Source organism: Lepisosteus platostomus, chromosome 8 (assembly GCF_059453375.1).
Source record: "Lepisosteus platostomus isolate fLepPlt1 chromosome 8, fLepPlt1.hap1, whole genome shotgun sequence".
Taxonomy (NCBI): domain Eukaryota; kingdom Metazoa; phylum Chordata; class Actinopteri; order Semionotiformes; family Lepisosteidae; genus Lepisosteus; species Lepisosteus platostomus.
The window spans coordinates 43,051,285-43,070,686 of NC_142618.1; the positions used below are offsets into that span (position 1 = coordinate 43,051,285).

The 19,402-nt window shown below is 37.5% G+C and overlaps 1 protein-coding gene across 15 annotated transcripts in view; it reads left to right on the top strand.

The window, feature by feature from the left end:
* Positions 1-19,402, top strand: part of amph (amphiphysin) — a 116,432-nt gene that overhangs the window by 60,851 nt on the left and 36,179 nt on the right. For all 15 annotated transcript variants that reach the window (XM_088643527.1, XM_088643528.1, XM_088643532.1 and 12 more), the window contains exons 6-11: positions 271-378; positions 576-661; positions 2,568-2,643; positions 12,591-12,673; positions 16,226-16,364; positions 17,580-17,708. In XM_088643527.1, the coding sequence (XP_088499653.1) occupies positions 271-378; positions 576-661; positions 2,568-2,643; positions 12,591-12,673; positions 16,226-16,364; positions 17,580-17,708 (621 nt within the window). The remainder of the gene's footprint in view (positions 1-270; positions 379-575; positions 662-2,567; positions 2,644-12,590; positions 12,674-16,225; positions 16,365-17,579; positions 17,709-19,402) is intronic.

The window sequence follows — 19,402 nt, forward strand, 5'->3', positions numbered from 1 at the left end:
CTAGATTTAATTACGGACATTCTGGCAAGTGTATTGGCCCTCTGCAATATTCCCTTGTTGACCATTGTCTGTTGTTGACACAGCACATGGTAAATAATTGTATTCTAAACCTGAGTGTGTCACTTAGTACTACATGCCCATTAGTTGTACTTGAGTTACTTTTTTTCCTGAGACTCCATTGCTATGGAAACTACACTCAGGAAAAGCTGTCTCTGTGCCGCATATAGGAGCCAGTTTGCTAATATTGGGTGCACCTTTTTTTCTCAATAGACACGTATTGCAAAGAGGAGCCGGAAATTAATTGATTATGACAGCGCCAGGCATCACTTAGAGACCATGCAGAATTCCAAACGCAGAGATGAAGGTAAAATCACAAAGGTAAGTCTTTTTTACCAAAGGACAAAAAGACAACAGATGGTATCTTGAAATACTAGCATTCTCCTTCAAATGCGGGGAAAATTCAGTGTTTGCAAATAGGAATGCACCTCTCAAATTTCACTGTCCTTCTGACGCTGCCTTTCTCTTTTCATGGCAGAGGTTTTTGCCTTTTAAATTCAGCCACTCTGTCATTTCAGGCAGAAGAAGAGTTCAACAAGGCACAGAAGGTATTTGAAGAGTTTAACAATGATTTACAAGAGGAGCTGCCATCTCTCTGGGACAGGTATGAATCTGTGTGACAGTGACGGACATTGCACAGTTGCAGCTCCAGAGTCTGACATGCTCATGAAGCAAGGGCAGTACTTTGTAGGCCCAACTGCAGAGGTGTAGGAGGATAGCACGAATTCCGGACTGTTGACACAATAGTACAACTTAATGTACCGGACCCAATGTTTGCTAACCAAATTTATTGTATTATTTAAAGCATTGGGAATCTAAAAATGACTCCCAGTATCCTTAAACAGGACCTCTCTCTTACGCCTGAAATCATTTATTAATTAATCAAAATGAAATGCCTAGACTACTCCATTTTCAGCTTCTCACTGAATTATACAAGGAATAGTGCAGTGGCTTTTTACTGTGATAGCCATCTCCATTATTATATCACTGATCAGTAATACAGCACCATGCATGCATGTTCGTCATAGTAGTTAATTTGACCTTTGTCATGAATATGACAATAGAATGCGCACCTTTCGAGTAGTGATTTGTCTTTGGTATTTATTATAAGCAACAAAATAGACTTGTGTATGGCTCTTTGCTTGATAAAAACTTCCAGGAAAAAAGGGATATGATCATGGCAAGTAGTTTTAGGAAACTTGCTGTGACCTCGTATTTATACGTAATAATAGCACAAGCTGTAACAGCTTGAATAAGAGCATTTTTTTTTAATTGCCATGGCAGCAGCCGAGAGACATTCTGCTGTTCGATCTAGGAAATAAAGAGCTATGGTCAGTGCCAAAAACATTTTTTATTGTTAAAAAGGTTTTGCCGATTTTACAAAATAGTAAATCTGACAGTGGGATATATGTGGTTCCATGAACAGCCTTGAGTCCTGCTGCGATGACTGACTCATAACACGTACCATATAACCATCTCAGATAGTTTTTGTTAATGTGTATTAGTCTTTATTGATTTATAATTTATTAAAATGTGTATCTTGTGCCATAAGTGTATTCAAACTGTTCTTCATTGCATCACATGCTCTGTTTTGCTACTTCCTGTCTGTTACAAAACATTTAATGTTACATTAAAAATAGCATTTTTGGAATATTTTTCTTGAACAAAAACTCTATATGAAGTTATTATTTAAAGGTACTTGTATCAACGATCATTAATAGACTATTGAGTTTAACACATTTTGAATTATGAATACCTTTAAGACGCATTTACTTTAAGACACTTTTGAATCTTTTGAATCAAAATGTTTCTAACGTGGGTGTAGTCTGAAGAAAACACAATCTGGTGGTTGCAAACAGGGACCATTTGATGTTTTGTTCAGTTTGTCGCTGAGGGCTCGAGTCCAAACACATTGTGAAAAATAGTATATCCAGTACAAACAGCTTGCAAAAGAAGAAAGATTGGAAGAAATAATGTTCCAGTGAAGCTGTTTTTGTCAACCACAGTAAAGAAGTCTGTAAACAAATAAGGAGAAACTGTGTATTTTAAGGCTTAAAGCATAATTACATAACCATTGTTGCACACTTTCGCTCACACACTGCTTCAAGCACTTTTTTGTGTAATATCTCTTGGTGAACATGGTTCATAGTTATAGTGCAGTTACATATATTTTAAGCATCTTTACATAAAAGTATATCAGATTTTCTTAACATGCTGTGTAACAAATTGGAAGAAAGCAGATGTACAGTAATCATGTAAACCTTTCCGTTGTGTCTTCTCACAAGTGATGTATCGAAATCCTTATTACTATTCATAGGAATAATAGCATTCTTTCAATAATCTGTGCCCATGAATGTGTTTAGGAACTGATATCAAGCTAAGTAATGCAGACATAATCTAAAAACAAAAGGTAACACCACTTTAAGACTATAAAAGAGCACTTGCATTTTACTGGAGACACTGTTGAGACTAAACTGTTCTGAATTTTTTTTTTTTTCTCTTCTCTTCAGTCGAGTTGGTTTCTATGTGAACACTTTCAAAAATGTTACAAACCTGGAGTCAAAGTTCCACAGGGAAATCGCAGTGGTGAGTAAAGACTTAATAACTGCTTTAATTGATAGCAAATTTCAATGGTTATTTAGGTTCATTCCTTGGTTTTCTATTGTAGTTTTTCACTGTTTCAGTCATATACTGTAGTTTTACCTGGATTAGAAAAGACATTATTTGTGTATTATGAGAGTAGGCATCTTGATGTTTGGATGTTTGGCCTTGAACAGAAAATTGTGCAGAGCATCTGCTTTGAATGAAACATTTCTCTTTTTCCCTTTCTTTTATTTTATACAAAAACAACATATAACGCTCTTTCACATGAACACATTAACAAACCTAAGCATCTAAAAAAAACAACAAATAGTCACACTATATCCCAAAAAACTGTGCGGAGTCTGTTTCTAACTCAAGATCCCCCAAAGTTCTTAAGTTTGTTTCTTCAGATCTTTTTTTTGTTGGCTGCATTAGTCTAAATGTTGTCTGATGCTCTGTAAATACAGGATCTGGTATATTGAGTACTAGAATGTTAACACAAAATGTGTGAATCTCCTCCTCTATAATATTGTAGTTAAAAGCATTGACACCAGAATAGTACTCAGGTTTGCCTTTAAGAAGTATTTAATTTAATCATTCTGGTCATCATGTTAAAATAAGGATGTTGTTTCTCTAAAGCCAGTACAAAGAAGGTAGACCAGATCCGGTCTCAAAAAACAGATTTTATGTACAAAGAGGTTAAAGGAACCAATCTTATTTGTCTTGACATTATAAGAAAAGTTTACTCAAACAGCAAATTCTGAAAAATGTCAGTGGAGTTATCCAATGGACCACAAACTCAGTAATTAAATGAGGTCCTAAGAGGGACATATTTAGGTTCGATAAGATACAAAAAAAGTCAAGGTGAGCAAAATAGTTGCTTCTTTTTTCTCACCCTTCTGATGTTTATGTTCTCATCTATTTCTATAAATAATGGATAATCGTTATGTGATACATAGTGATCAACATAAAATGTATCTGGAGACAAGATAAACCGTCATTTGGGCTAGATACTGTATATCAACCCTCAGATTTTTCATTTGTGAAGGAAAAACCTTCTGGGTTTGTAAGTGACTATGATTAATATTGCCCTGTTTGTGGATTTGATAATTTCTGCTAATTGCAAGTCTTGCAAGCCCACTTTAGGAGTGTTCTTTGAATATCTTAGTCTATAAGACTGTTTTTAAAATTTTAATGACCAAAGTAAGAATAAGTTTAGCCTTAAAATGCAAATTCATTTGCCTGTTGAAAAGCCCCCTCAGTATTTTGCTTAAAAGAGTGACCATGCCACACATTTGCCTTCTCTTTTGTTAGTGCTTAACTGCTGAAAACTCAGCAGGAATGTGTGCTTGGAAGGGTCTGAGATTTTTCGTATACAGTATGTAAGCTGCCTCACTCTGAGAAGTGCTGTGACACATTTCGGGGGGCATCAGCAAAATGTGTTTTTTTCACATCCCTCCAGTCAGCAGTATTTCACAGCAAATGAACACACAGATGCTGCTGGGATGTTTCTCTACTCTAGAATAAAACATGTTTTTTTTTTTAGAATGTGTTAAAGCCTCCTACTCGCACTTACAATACACTGAAACTACCCAGTATAGCTTTCAGATCTTTCACTTATGATGAATATGGAACAGTGCCTGTAGGAAAGGGAACAGTAGAGTAGCATGGTTATCACAAAGAACTCAATGCTTTTAGAGTATTCAGTGTAGGAGTGTATCACAGAAATACGTGTAAAAAAATAGATGTCACTGTGTGAGCTGGTTGGTGGATTACATATACTGTAGGTAAGCTTGTAAGAAGCAGGTCGTAAATAGATTGTAGGCCCATAATTAATAGATTTACATCTCTTGAAAAATTATAAAGAAGTGCAATAACAAATGCTGATTAAATTTCATCATCATGAAAAGTAGCAGAGGCTCCTGTATGGCTCAGCAAGTAAAGGTTCCTGGTCAGGTGTAGATTGAGCTCTATTATCCAGGCATTATGGGTTTGAACTGGGTCATGTCAATACCCAGCTGAGAACTCTTACAGTATGTGGAGGCTGGGATAAGTTCCTAGGGCTATCTCGACTCCCAGGGCCACAACAACATTTTCAGGTCCCTGGGCACTTGCAGGCACGTGATGCTGAGGGATACGTCTCTCTTGCATCTGGCACTGAACCTCTGGTATGGGGCTGTATTGCCTGAAACATGTTAAAAGACGAGTGGCTTGATGGTGGGTGGAATGAAGGAATCTGCCTTCTTCTTTCTCCCCCATGTGGGGTTGTACGGTTGATAACCATGAGCCAAATCATGTAAAATACACAACTGGCCATTCCAAATTGGGTGGGTAAATAAAAAAAAAAGATAACTGGTGATACTAGATTAAGAAAAATCATTGGATACGCTCATCAAAATGGCCTCTAGTGCATGTCTGACATTTGGCAGTTCTGCATCTTGAAGCTCTGAAATCTTGAAATTCACCAGTCAGCTTCCCACTTCTCTGCAGTGGAAAAGCACAAATTAGATCTCCTTGGAAACCAGAATAGCATTATGCCAATGAATTCACATTTCCCCAGTGGAGAAAAAAAAGGCCAAGGAGCATGAGACCTTGCGCCATGGAGGTTGTGGAATGGGATGTGTTGTAACGGGAGCCGGTCCTGACTCCCGTGTAGCGCATATTAAGGACCTTATGCAGACAGTATAATCCGGAAGTGACTGGAGAAGGTCTACAGGGAAAAGACGATGAGGAATAGAACGGATAGTGAAAAGGGGGCAATGCCGACAGTTATCAGGTGCAAGTGGGGAGCGCAGGCAAACAAGTCCAAAACTGTCCACGGGGTAAATCTGGGCGCAGTCCAAAATCCAAAACCGGGTGATCCATCCAAGACGAGACAAGGTTAAAATCGGGAACGGGATCTGGAACAGGGGGTTAAAAACAGAATGACGAGGCCAGGCGCTCCGGGCCCTGGACTCAGCTGGGTCAGGACGCCGATCAGAAGCCTAAGCCCTCAAGCCGCGGATGTACAGTATGGCGATTTTAATGCTAAGCGGGCCTCCAGGCATCCGTCTTCCAGAGCAGAGCCCTGAGCTTCCGGAGCACCGGGTTTAAATAATACAGCGAATCCCGGGACAGGTGTACGTGATAAAGTAACTAAAACACAAAAGGGTTGGAGCGCCCTCTAGAGGAGGGATGACAATTGTGACATGTGGTCTGTCTATCCATTAGTCTGTCAATGCATTGCTTAATTAAGATTGACTTTGAAGACGTGCCACACCTTGGCAAGATGTCATTTATAGCACATTTGTTTTTCATTGTCCCCTTTTCTCTTCAATATAATAACACATTCCTTAAGGCGGAGAGGTAAAAAATTGCTTTACCAATTCAATAAAAGGAGGTTCTGTAGGAACCAAACTTACAAACCCAGAGCAGAATTTAACTATGACCCTGTGACTAACACCCCTGCTCTTTAAAAAAGACCCATGGCAACTTTAATGATTACACTAGGACCATGGTTTAACATTTCATTCAAATAAAGCACCCCCTACAGGATACTGTAGTGGTATTTTGAAAACTTGGGTTCAGAAGAGTGTTGCCTACTCTTGTACCAACATCAGGCTACAGCAATCTGGTTTTACTTGTAGGTCTATGGTGCTGACCAGGCCCGGCTTTGCTTAACTGTAACGAAAGCGTTCTTTCAGGACTCTATGCAGACAACACAATCTGGGGAAGAGTGAGGAAAACACTGGGAAAAAAGCATGTAGGAGTCAGGAATGAAAACAGGGGGCATGTCCATGGTACACAGGTGTTCTGGGGGGTGAATCCAAGGCAACCAGTCCAATAGGGAGTCCAAAGGGAAGTCCAAGACGAGGCAAATGTCCAGAGCCAGGCGGTCCATCCGAGACGAGGACAGACGAGATTTAAAACCAGGACAGGATCCAGTGGAGGGTCGGGGGGGAAAAGGGGGGAATGGGACCAGGCGCTACAGGTCCCGGACTCACCTGGTACAGGAACCAATTCAGAGCTCAGAACAGAGTGAGCATCTGGCTTTTAAGGTGGGTTGGACAGGAGGCTGGAAAAAGGGGCAGGTACACAAAAGCAAGTCAGAAGTGAAAGAGCCGGAGCAGCCTTAAGGGGGAGGGACTACAATCGTGACATTAACATCTGAGATCTGATAATAACAAGCTACAGTTCTGTACTTGGTGGTAACACTGCTCTTTCTTCTTTGGTTTATCAAATATAGATTCAGATTCATATTATTTTTAATGTCCTATTAGAAAAATGTAGTCTTCATCCTTCTTGCACCTGAACTACACTCTGGTGGACAAATAGAACAATATAGAGAGTTGCCATATCTCTGTCTCTGGTACAGTGCTTTCAAACAGTAATCAGACCCTTTACAAAAAAATCCAATACTGCTGGATTACAAATGATACTTCATCTATTTGACATCTATTTCCAGTCAGTATTTTTATTGCCAATTGCCAAAGAACAGAACATTTTTAAAGACAAAATCAGTTGCCAGCAAATAGCTTAAAGAAAGTCTAAAACTGAAATATGCTGCTTGCTTAAGTATTCAGAAAACATATTAATATTTAGTAGAGCCACCTTTTGCTGTAATAACAGATTTCAGTCTTTGGGGTACAGTATGTGTCTACCAGCTTTGCACACTGGTTAGGAGTGATGTTTGCCCATTCCTCTTGGTAGATTTGCTCCAGCTCATTCAAGTTCCTTGGACAGCGCTTGTGGATCCCAACTTTCAAATTGTGCCACTGATTCCTGATGGGTTTGAGGTCAGGAGTGTGACTGGGCCACTCAAGGACATTCACCTTTTTATTCTTGAGCCATTCCAGTGTTGCTTTGGCTCTGCGCTTGGGATCATTGTCCTGCTGAAAGGTGAATATTCTCCAAAACATCAGCGTTTTAGCAGAGTTCAACAATTTCCCTGTACTTTGCTCTATCCATTTTACCTTCAATCCAAACAAGATTCCCAGTCGCTGAAGCATCCCCACAACATGATGCTGCCTACACCATACTTCACAGTAGGGACATTGTTTCTTGGGGCATGGGCAGGGGTAGGTTTGTGCTACACATATTGCTTTGAATTGTGGACAAAAAGCTCTATCTTGGTCTCATCTACCACAAAACCTTTTCCCAAATCTTAGCTGGATTATTGATCGTGCTGTCTGGCAGACAGGCTTTGAGATGGTATTTTCTGAGTAACAACTTCCTTCCCATACAGGCTAGTGTTATGCAGTAAACTTGATATACTGTAGTTTACTGATGCAGACACTTTACTCCACTCACAACCACTCTGATATGTTTTGGACCTTTTTCCTTTTTAACCACTTTATCTCTGACTTTCTGAGAATGCTCTTTAGTCTTCATTTTCATGCCTTTCCTTCAGATTCACTGCCTGATCAATGATCCCTCAACAGACTGGGGTTTTCATTCAGTAAATGTGACAGTCACTTCAATGGTACACAGGCAGAGGCCAACAAACAGACAATTTATTCCTTGTTAGGGAAATTTATTTCAGTTTTTGACTTTCTTTAAGATACTGTATCTGCTGACAAATAACTAATTTTGTCTTTAAAAATGTTCTGTTTGAGCATGTTAGTTTTCAATAAAAATACAGATTGAAATAAAAATGGTATCATTTGTAACCCAGCAACATTTGATAATGTTTAAAGGGTCTGAATATGTTTGCAAGATACTGTACTGTACTGTATATTCTCCATTCATTTTTCATTGTGGCAGGGCTTTCTATATGATTTATGAGCTTTCTATATTTATAAGTTTTATTTTGTTTTAATCTAGATTTGAATATTACAGTAATTAGAGCTAATTGTTTCCTCTCTTGCCTTACCCTTTGAAGTGTTTCTGTAGTCGAACTTTAGAGCCTTACTCACACAGAAATGACTGCAGTAGTCCATCCCCGTTGACTACTTGAATGTGTTTTGGTTTAACTAGAATGTTATTGTGAAGCATTTTTAACATCATTATTAAGATAAAAGGTTTTGTGTAGTTATTTGCAGTTGTTGTGTATTTTTTAATGGCCAAACATTAACTCAGATCAGTATACATGTAGATAAATTGGAAGGAATGGGGACTGGTATGTTTCTTTCTCATTTGATGAGCTAACACAGTGGTTTAATCACTAAAGCAAATAGTTTTTTTTCTGTAGATTTCCAAATTCTGAGGTTCATATTTCTGCCAATCCCTTTGTGTTTAACACATTGATAAATTTGTAAATATGAAATTAATTTGCCAGCTGTCATACTGTTTCTGAATATCAGACCTTTGGAAAATGTAGAAGAGACTGCCATTTGGCATTTCTGTAGTAAGTGCTGAAGAAATATTTAACCCCAGAACTACATACCGACTGTTACCAAGAAAGCCCTGCATAGCTTAATTAGACAGCAATAGACTACTCACTCTTGTGTAAGCTTTCATTATATTCCATCCAAAATCTCAATTTCTTTTGGAATTTTTTGCTGAAAAATAACATAAGTTCATAAATATTGTCACAGTCTGTTCAGGAATTTTCAAACAATTGAATAGATACTGATTGATCTTTTTTTTTAATTCTAAGAGCTTCTTGGGTGTCCTGTCATTTTTATGTTGATATGGGGATGTATAATTAATATAGTTTGAGAGAAGAGGTCAAATTTTTATGTCTTCTGCACCCTTAGGTAGAAATATTTTTCTGCTATTAAACTTTACAAGCGTCTTCCCTAGCACTTTGTGTCTTGACCTCTTGCAATTGTAACCTTACCTTTGTTCATCCTGTGCCTCATCGTCTCCTCACCTCCTCATCAGTGTTTTCCACTTCCATGACATGACTGGAGTTGCTGTCCCACCTCTTCTTGAACAAGAAGCTCTTCAGTCTTTTTTCTAAGTCCACTTACTCCTCTACTCCTTCCACAGTCCTATTTTATACAGTCTCCATAAGAGCCCACCCCCCAAGTTACTAATAACCACTTCATGTATATAATATATGATTATAATTAATAATTGCTTACACATATATAGTGCTTTTCTGGACACTCCACTCAAAGCACTTTACAGGTAATAGGGACTCCCTTCCACGACCACCAATGTGCAGCATCCACCTGGATGATGCGACAGCAGCCATAGTGCACCAGTACACTCACCACACATCAGCTATCAGTGGATAGGAGAGCAGAGTAATAAAGCCAATTCATAGATGAAGATTATAAGGAGGCTATGATTGGTAAGGGCCAATGGGAAATTTAGCCAGGACGTTGGGGTTATACCCCTACTGTTTCTGAGAAACACTCTGGGATTTTTAATGAGCACAGAGAGTTAAGACCTCAGTTTTCCATCTCATCCGAAGGATGGCATCTTTTTACAGTATAGTGTCCCCGTCACTATACTGGGGCATTAGAACCCACATATTTTAGACCGCAGGGTGAGCGTCCCCTGCTGACCCCACTAACACCTCTTCCAGTAGCAACCTTAGTTTTTCTCAGGTCTCCCATCCAGGTACTGACCAGGCTCACACCTGCTGAACTTCAGTGGGTTGCCAGTTGTGAGTTGCAGGTCATTTTGTACTTTGTACTGGATCCTCATTCTCAATCATTGATACCCCCATTGCCTTCGCCAATCATGGCCCTGGCAATAAAGCCTAAGGGTCTCAACAATCTTATGCACCTTATACTGGCGTCCAACTAGTGTGGTGTCTGCCCTCGACATAACCCTTCAAGCTTCCACCTGTGGCCTCTCAAGCGCACAGGACACATGTTTCTCCTCAGGGCCATCACTTTAGCTGATATTTCTTCTTCCTTTGGGGGTTCGCTCATAGAATCTGTCTTCATCTTTTACATTGTACCACATGTCTGCATGTGGTAAACATCAGCCAGATGAGTTAATGTGAAACACTCAAATACTAACTACACAACAACTTTATGTTAATCTTGTCTTGTTATAATAAGAATTTAAGTGAACTACTGAAATGGAATTGTTAAACAGAAGTTCAGGAGGAGGTCAAATTGTAATCTTGCACTTTTTATGTATAAAAACATGTCTGCTATACAACAGCCTTCCTGTTACATTCCCTGCAAGTGAGAAGGGGTTTGGCAGGTCTAACTTTATGGCCTTTTCCTCAGGAGAGTTAATATTAAGTACAATATGCCTTTAAAGTCTTCTAAATCTTGGCATAATTAGAATTTGACCAAACTAATGAATTCACAGATTGTGGAATTTATGGGTGTGTGCGCATTATCAGGATTTACCAATATCTGAAAAGCTGTAGAGCTTTCAGTATAAATTCTCGTATATAATGTACTGTAGTATAAGATGACAAAGCAAACCTTATATGAAAAGGTATTCGATTGGTATGTTCAAGCACAAAAGGTTGAAGTGTTTTTTTTCAGTTGGTTTTTATAGGTGCTTGTGATATTGGGACAACTGCAAGCCTCTCATAGCAAAAGAACCCCCTTAATAAATAGACTTACGAAGCAGATGTGATGCTAGGATAAGTTGCCATAGCAATGACAATCTATCAGTGTTCTCAGCGGAAATATGTATTCATCCATATACAGTAGTTCTTATGAGAAGCAATGTTATATCAGAAGTAGTATTCATTATCTTAATGGAGTATCAGCCACAGTACAGAACTGTAAAAGCTCCTTTCCGCCACAAAAATCTGATCCACTACTGTATGTAATGTTTATTGTAAAGAAAAAGAGACGTTATGTTTGTCAGTTTAGAAAAGTTGTAACAAACAAAGTTGGGACAAAATCCCTGTCAAACTAATCTCATACTGCATTTTGACAGCTTTCAGTTACCAATGTAGTTGGAGTGGATACCATGTGAGTTACCATCTAAAACAGGCCCAGTGAGTTTATCAAAAAGAAAATTAATGTCTTCAGCACATAGAGTGAGTGAGCAGCGGGATGCTTTCTCTAAACTGGGTAATTGCATACAGGATTTCTGAAAATTGTGATTTTCATTAAAAATGACATGACTCAGAAACACTTAACACTGTTGCGTGTTTCAGTGCAGATGATGCATGCACATGTAATTTAGACTGCAGAGCACATCTTTAAAATATTATCATAAAATGTTTGGAAAATAGTTTCTCTAACAAGTACTGTAGTATGTGTACAGTAGGTAGTAGGAACACCAGAGGCACATTTTGAAGGGTCGATGTTTTTAATGTCTGCAATGACCTTTAATCTAATCCATTTTCAAAGATTTTGGTATTTTGTTCTTAAATCCTAGTTATAAAATTGTACTGTACATTTAGAAATTAAAACAAAATTTCGGCACTTGATCCTAACATGCCAAAGCTAGTACTGTATGTCTCAGTAACTGATTCATTTCTGTAAGACTTTTATACATTGTGCTGCATTTAATACTGAGCACTAAACTTCCTCTCAGTTTTAATAAAGAATCAAGAAGGAATTGAATTTGAAAAATTGTTACTTTACTTAAATACAAAGTTAATTCATTGTCTTTTCCTCAGTATTTTCTTTAATCTTTTCTTTACCCAATTGGAACAGCAGTTAGCCAGGCTGAAAAAAGAGAACTTGGAAGCAGAAGCATACTGTAGGTGTTGTGAGAGGCCTTTTCTCATTCTAGACTTTCTTATGTTCTAGAGGAACAAGTAATAGGTTTATTCCATCCTGAAAAAAAGAAGAAAAAAAACACAACGTTTCGGCCATGGAGCCTTCTTCAGGTGACACCTGAACAACCTCACACCTGAAGAAGGCTCCACGGCCGGAACGTTTTGTTTTCTTTCTTCTTTTTTTCAGCATGGAATAAACCTATTACTTGTTCCTTTGCAGCCTACGCATGCTGACACAGCTACCCACCTTTCTTATGTTCTGACATTTACAACATTACAAACTTTGACTCTATAGATACTCATTTGTCCATGTTCTGCACATGTTAATGACCTATTTTTCATTTTTTAATTACTTTCTTTTTCTTTTCTATAGCTGTGCCATAAGCTTTACGAAGTGATGACCAAGTTGGGAGAACAGCACGCAGACAAAGCCTTCACCATCCAAGGAGCACCAAGGTACTACATTGGGAGAGCACTGAAGTCTAAATATGAACAGGCAGAGAGAAAGGCTCACATCCTGAGAGTAGTGTCCCCAGATTCATACAGTACATGATTTCAATGAGACAGGTAGTATGCAGACAGGGTTATACTTTACCTAACAGCATCATACAGTAGTTGGCAGACTAATAAATTAATATCTCCCCATGTGTTTTGTTTTTCTGAACTTTTCATGTGGTTTTTGCCTGCAAAAGGCAGCATTGGAAAGTTCTAGCTGCTGTCCAAATGCAAGACTGGTGCAAAGGTTAATATAAACCTGTCTGTGTTCCTCAGAACCTTTCTGTGAATCTGGATCAGTATTGTTCTCTTTAAAATTCTAAAAATAAATTCATCCTCTAAACCTGTCCCCAAACTATTTGCAAATTTGTTCACATTAAACAAGCTATATAGGGACATATTTGTAACTAATGTCCAGAAAGAATAAAGTTGAGACATCCAAAACAATCTGTTATAACATTCAAACAAAGGATCAAAAGGCCAGTGAGTTCTTCATCTTCAGCTTTTTGATGTAAAGTAATCAACTCAAGGTGATTACCTTAAGACAATAAAGATCAAGAATTAACAAAATCATTGCAGTAATTTAATGAAAGACGTACAGTATAAGACACACATTTGATGGTAAATTTGAAGCAAAGTCCATAGAAACACTGAGCCATCACCATTCTACTGTGCAGCTCAGTAGCTTATAGAATTTGCAGGCCTAACTGCACTGGAGCTTCTAACAGAGCACATGAGTTCCCTTCATGTTGCTGACCATGACTCTCAGGGGGGAATATACTGTATAAATAAAGAGATCCCACAGAAAGGGATTTTCAGAAAGGCTGAAGTGAGCCATGCAAAACATACTTTACCCTGCAGCAATATGAGCTGTAATTACTCCTCCTGTTTCTCTTTTGCATGTCAAAGAAACCGGCGGTAAGTAGACAGATGATTTGGTGTTAGATGCTTGCACATCTTGGTTCTGTCGCAGAGTCATGATTGGATGCAAAGTTTTTAATCATGCAGTCTGTGTGTTCTGTTGAAATGGGGTTATACATTAGCATTGGTCCAACTCTCAGTCCTGTGTTTCACTTCCATTGTTAGCTTATATCAGATGTAACAACAATTGAAGTAGTATGCAACCTACTGTACAGTAAATAATGCTGCAGGACGCATTTGTTTCATTCTTATTGTCATTCTTTTTGTCTCTGTGGTTGCTAAATTTCTGGATCCACCAAACCTATGAAGCTTCGTGGACTTCTAAAAATGAGTTCATAGTTTTTCATTTGAGGGAAATGAAACTTTATTTTTTCTGAAAAAAAAATTCAAAAAGTAAGGACTGGGTGCTGAACCAACCCAAATTCCTAATGACTGACTGAGACATAAGGGTTTATTTTATTCAGACTGCCTGTACTGCTCAACGTGGTGTACTAATGTAGAATACTAGAATCATGTGTGATTTTTAATTTGAAAAGTAAAACAACGTATTATTAGTTAGATACAGTTTAGCTGTAAGTTGTGTGTATTTTCACCTTTCCCTTATAGTAACAAGGGTCCTGTGCAGGCCTGATAAAATAAAATTTCCAATGCAGGACTAAATCTCTCCCTGCTAAACCTTTTTCTTTATTGCAAATAGCCATCAGTAAACCAGCGACAGGTTTCTTTCGCCTTAAAAATAACACGGAAACGGCAATAAATATTCCAACAACCATAAACAAACAGTCCCTTACTTTAGTTAAAAGGCCGGTCTCTTTAGTGCTCAAATTACCTAGACGTGTTTCATAGACTGAGATCTTAAAAGTAAAAGTAGCCCTCTCGCTGTCCTATTTAGCCTCCTCCTGTCTTTCTTTCTCAGTATCCTACTGTTTTTTCTCTTCTGATTCTCTGTATGCCTCTTTTTCTCCTGCCTTAGAGGCTCATTTCTTCTTTGTTCCATCTCCAAGAAGCTAGATTAATGACCTCACTAAAAATTGAGCAATTTAATCATTGCTAAGTATTTATAGAATTGTAATCAATGCTGTAGTAAATGAACCTGTTAAAAAGCAAACAAAATGATGGGAAGATATTACTCCTAAATAGAAATAATAAGACCTAAAAGGAACATTGTAATTAAGATGGACCTCTTGTTGGAGAATTCATACAAATACTTTTTGCTGGAGTCAAAAGAGTGTCACATGAAGTTTGTATTGGACTTAAGTGTGGCATTGGGAAGGCTGCTAAGGTAATCTTCCTAAGCTTCAGCAATACTATAGAGAAAAGGACTGAGTTTAGCCTTAGTAAGACAGTGTTAGTGTAGATCTACATAATGAACAGTTTATTCACTTACTGTACGTTATTTACCTTTGATAAACAACAGAAAAGGGGAAATCTGAGATAGAGCAGGAACTAATGGAAAGCAAAAATTCCTTGTGTCCCAGTGGTTTTCTCATAAGCTATAAAATGTAAAATTAAACACCTGATAAATTGTGGTGTAAATCCACCACTTTTTCTCCTTTACTTGACATAAAGTCAAAATGCAAATATGTTATTTTCAAAATTATGTTTAAGGATTTTAGTACTGTATATTTGGAATACAAAAATATAATTTACAGTAGTTTCAATATTAATTCTGTTGTAGTTTATCTCAGAAACAATAAAAACTATAATACAGTATACAGTACAGTATGAAGAGTTTCTTCTAACATCTTCTAATCCATGACATGCCATAGTTTGTTTTCTTGGTCAAATAGTTCTTGACCTTAAATTCAATTAAACTGTCATAACATATGGCAACAGTTAAACTGACTCTAGTTTTTCTATGTATGTTTCTGATCAAGCAGACTCAACAATTTCAAAATCTGTTAACTGCGAGACCTCCATTTCCATTCTGCTGCTGTTCTCATGTGAACATGTAAATCCAATCTAACACCTCTGTCCAAACTCATAGCATTGTATTCTCTGGATTTTCTCAATGTAATCGCTTTGATCTATGTCACTTAACATGTTTTTTAATATAAATCTAAGTATTAATTCTGAAAATTATAATAGGAAAAAGGAGTACATTCTTTATGCTAAGTTTGCAGTGTTTCCTGTGTGAAGTGTGGTTTCCTTATCCCTGCAGGAAAATATAATTAAAAGTTGTCTGGATTTTGAAAAGAAGTGCATGTTCATTGGTTGGACAGCAACATGGACTGATCATTTTTTAAGATAAAGAGGTGTCAGAACTGTAGCAGCACTTTGAATGCTATCCAGTACAATGCATCATTAATGTTTTTTTAAGTATAATAATTATAATAATTCTGAGACAATGCAGTTTATTCTTTAAACAACCTTCTTTTTCATACAGAAAAATCCATAATCAAACTAGCTCAAATATAACATTTTCATTTATTGGTTTAGTCAGAACAAGAATGTAACGTATGTGGTATTATCAATTATAAAACAGTTGAGCATATTTTTCCAAACAAGGCAGTTGACCACTTCAACAATCCAGCTAGTTGTTAAGAATCTGCATCCTGATGAATAACTATCCATCTCTTCCAACTGTCACAGTGATTCGGGCCCACTACGGCTTGCCAAGACTCCATCGCCCCCAGAGCAAGTGTCGCCTCCTGGCAGCCCTGAAGCTAGCCCCAACCACATGCTGGCCCCCGCCTCGCCTGCACCCGCGCGACCCAAATCTCCATCACAGGTAGTACAGGACACCTTGAAAGAAGAATCCCATTATTGAAGGGCACTCACACAGGGCTGTCCGATTCACAGAAAGGAAGCCATAAAACTCTGCTTTCATATAAGGTTCAATTAAGGGTGCTGTGATCAAATACATCAAACACATGATGGCTCATTGCAGACATGGGTGAAAAAATATTATGTTGAGGTCACAAGATACACTCTCTGTGGGTCTTGACCTTTCATATCAGATTTGTGGAGGTTGTGAGATAAATTGTAATTTGGGCATTTTGAAATGTTTTGTATAACAATGCAGACATTATTCGTGGTGAAGGTGGTGGGGGTTGTAATCTGCTACAACAATCAGAAATTGTAACTTTGTAAATTGAAATAGAATAGTAAATTGTGGGAGTACTTGATGACTTTTAGGAACCGAAACATTATAACAGTCTCACACACAGATTCTAAATATACAATATACAATTTATTAATATAACTAAAACATGTATAATAAGCAAAAATGTGATAGAAAATATCTGTGAAACAATCTGCCATTTATAGTCTAGCTCATAGGTCTTATAATTAGATAACTTATTAGATAAAATTAGATCATTTATTCTCATATACAGTACAAGTAAATATGCATTTACCATCATGAACTAAACTTCAAACAAGTGTTTGGAATACTAATTCAACTCTCGAGAATTATAATGTGAATAATGAAGTTTTACACTCAAAGATCCATTGCCACATGTCCTTGATGAGTTAAACTTTGTGCTGGCTGGATTAGGCCGTGGCAGCTTGCTCTACTCTGTGCTGGGAGGGTCCTAGTGCAAACAGAAGAGAGAAAACGAGCTTTTCCTTATGTTGAGACTTACGATAGCCTTGGATATTCTGAATGATGAAAAAAAATCCAACTGTATTATCTTGTTGATCGGGCAAAAATAACAGTGTGTTTGTGAATCAAACACAAGATTTCTTCTTTTCAGAAAGAATATCTTGGGCAGAATTATGTACTTTACTGATTCACTCTCTTGGCCTGGCACCTTGGAGAAAAGCTTACTGTGTTTAATTAAACTATGGTCCTATTCATCAGTAGCAGTCTACATATCTAAGCTGAAGGATGGGTGAACTAGTTATGAATGTAATTTTCCTCTGGATGTTGTATGGCTCTTATGGACCAAAGCTGATTATTCCAGGTTTTGGGAACTTAATAATATTTATCTCTGGTTTCCAGCTCAGGAAGGGGCCTCCGGTGCCCCCTCCTCCAAAGATCACCCCAACCAAGGAGCTGCACCAGGAGCAGATCATCAGCCTGTTTGATGACAACTTTGTCCCTGAGATTAGTGTTACCACACCTTCACAGGTCAGTTTCACCTCCTGCCTCCCCTTTTATTATGTTAACTTTCCTCAGCATTTATTTTTTTGTGGTTTTCTATGTTTATACTATGCACATGTATTTGCTCAACATTTTTTGCAACAGTCTGGGGGACATTATCAGTATTTGGAAAATATGTGCACAATAATATGCAAAGTTGACTTTGTATACAGAATGTATTTTACATTGCATTCATGGCAAATTAAAAATATTTTTACAGTATAAATACAGCAGACCCTACTTGTTGTATAACTTATTTATGAACTCAGTGATTAATATAGTCATGATTTAAGTCTACTCATCAAAAACTTCATCGTGGTGCAACACTTTCTGCTGGTTTAAGGAATACAAAATCCATATTAAAACTTTCACTCCCAGTGTCCTCACTTCAAAAGATGGAAAGTATAACATTTATCATTAGCCATGTTTGTCATCAGTATTCTTATTCAAAATTTCAGTGTACATAGAAATATTCAGAGAAAATCAGCATTTTAACAGAATTTACAGTAAAGCCTTTCTCTTCCAATCCTTTGTGTTCTAGTCTCTCTATGATGTATAGATTTTTTTTCTACCGAGTGTGTTGCAAAACATGTATCTGCAGTATGAATCAAGACTTCTACTGCAGTTAAGGTGGAGTGGAGTTCTCATTGACGTTTGATTAATTTAAAATTGTTTCCTACTGACTTGAATCAATTGTGCATGGAAGGTTTGCCTCCTTTGACATGATCTTTCTTTTTATGAAATAGAATTTGTGTCACAAAAGCAGCTTCTGTTCATGCCTCTTATGTTTGGAAGCACTGCAGAGTCATTCTAAATGAAAATGCATGTGGGTAAAAGGTTGTTTAGCACAGGCATTGTGATTAGTCTTGATATATTACAGATGTTCTCTACTTCCTCCTGGGAAATCTCAGAGTATTTCAACCCTGTATCTTCCTTAATGAATATAATAAATCACCTCTTTACTCTGGGTACCCATCTATCTGATATATTAGCTGTAGAGCTCAGATGTGTTTCAGTTCTATTACCAAGTCCTAATATTTATTTTAAAATATTGTGCTGCTGACCACACAGCTGTGTGCTTCTCATTAAATACAGATTTCATTATGTTTGAGAGTTTCTGACTATTTGCTGCTCCTCATTCATTCATTGTATCCATTAATTGTCCTTCATAGACATTTTCCTATGTTTTTCTTCGTGTGTTAAATTTAAAGATCTGTTGAAAAAAATGAACGAAATACATGATCTTTTCTGGAAAAGTCATTACTGTAAAAAGAAAAAAACGGTGGAAATGGCATAATTTTTATGGGGCTAGTCATTTTATCGACTTTTTTTAAAATCCAAAAGGCAGCTCTTCAACCCCAACCTCACTGTGAAGATATCTGCGTTTGTGGTTTGGGGACCCCTTTAGTCGTGTCTGGGGGTTTTGACATTCTTGACCTTATAGCGAGTGCTGTCATTCCCTCAGTTAGGCAAAGTAATACTAAACACTGTAATATTATGCCCCTTTATAAAATTAGTTCAGGTGGGTAGCTGCGTCAGCATGCTTCAGCACCCCTTTATAAAATGTTTTGTTAAAAGTTCTTTATGTCTGTCTCGTTGTGTTTAGAATTTGACTTACCTACTGAAATGGAGTTAGACACAAGTTCAGAAGGAGTCAAATTGTAATTTCACACTTTTGCTCT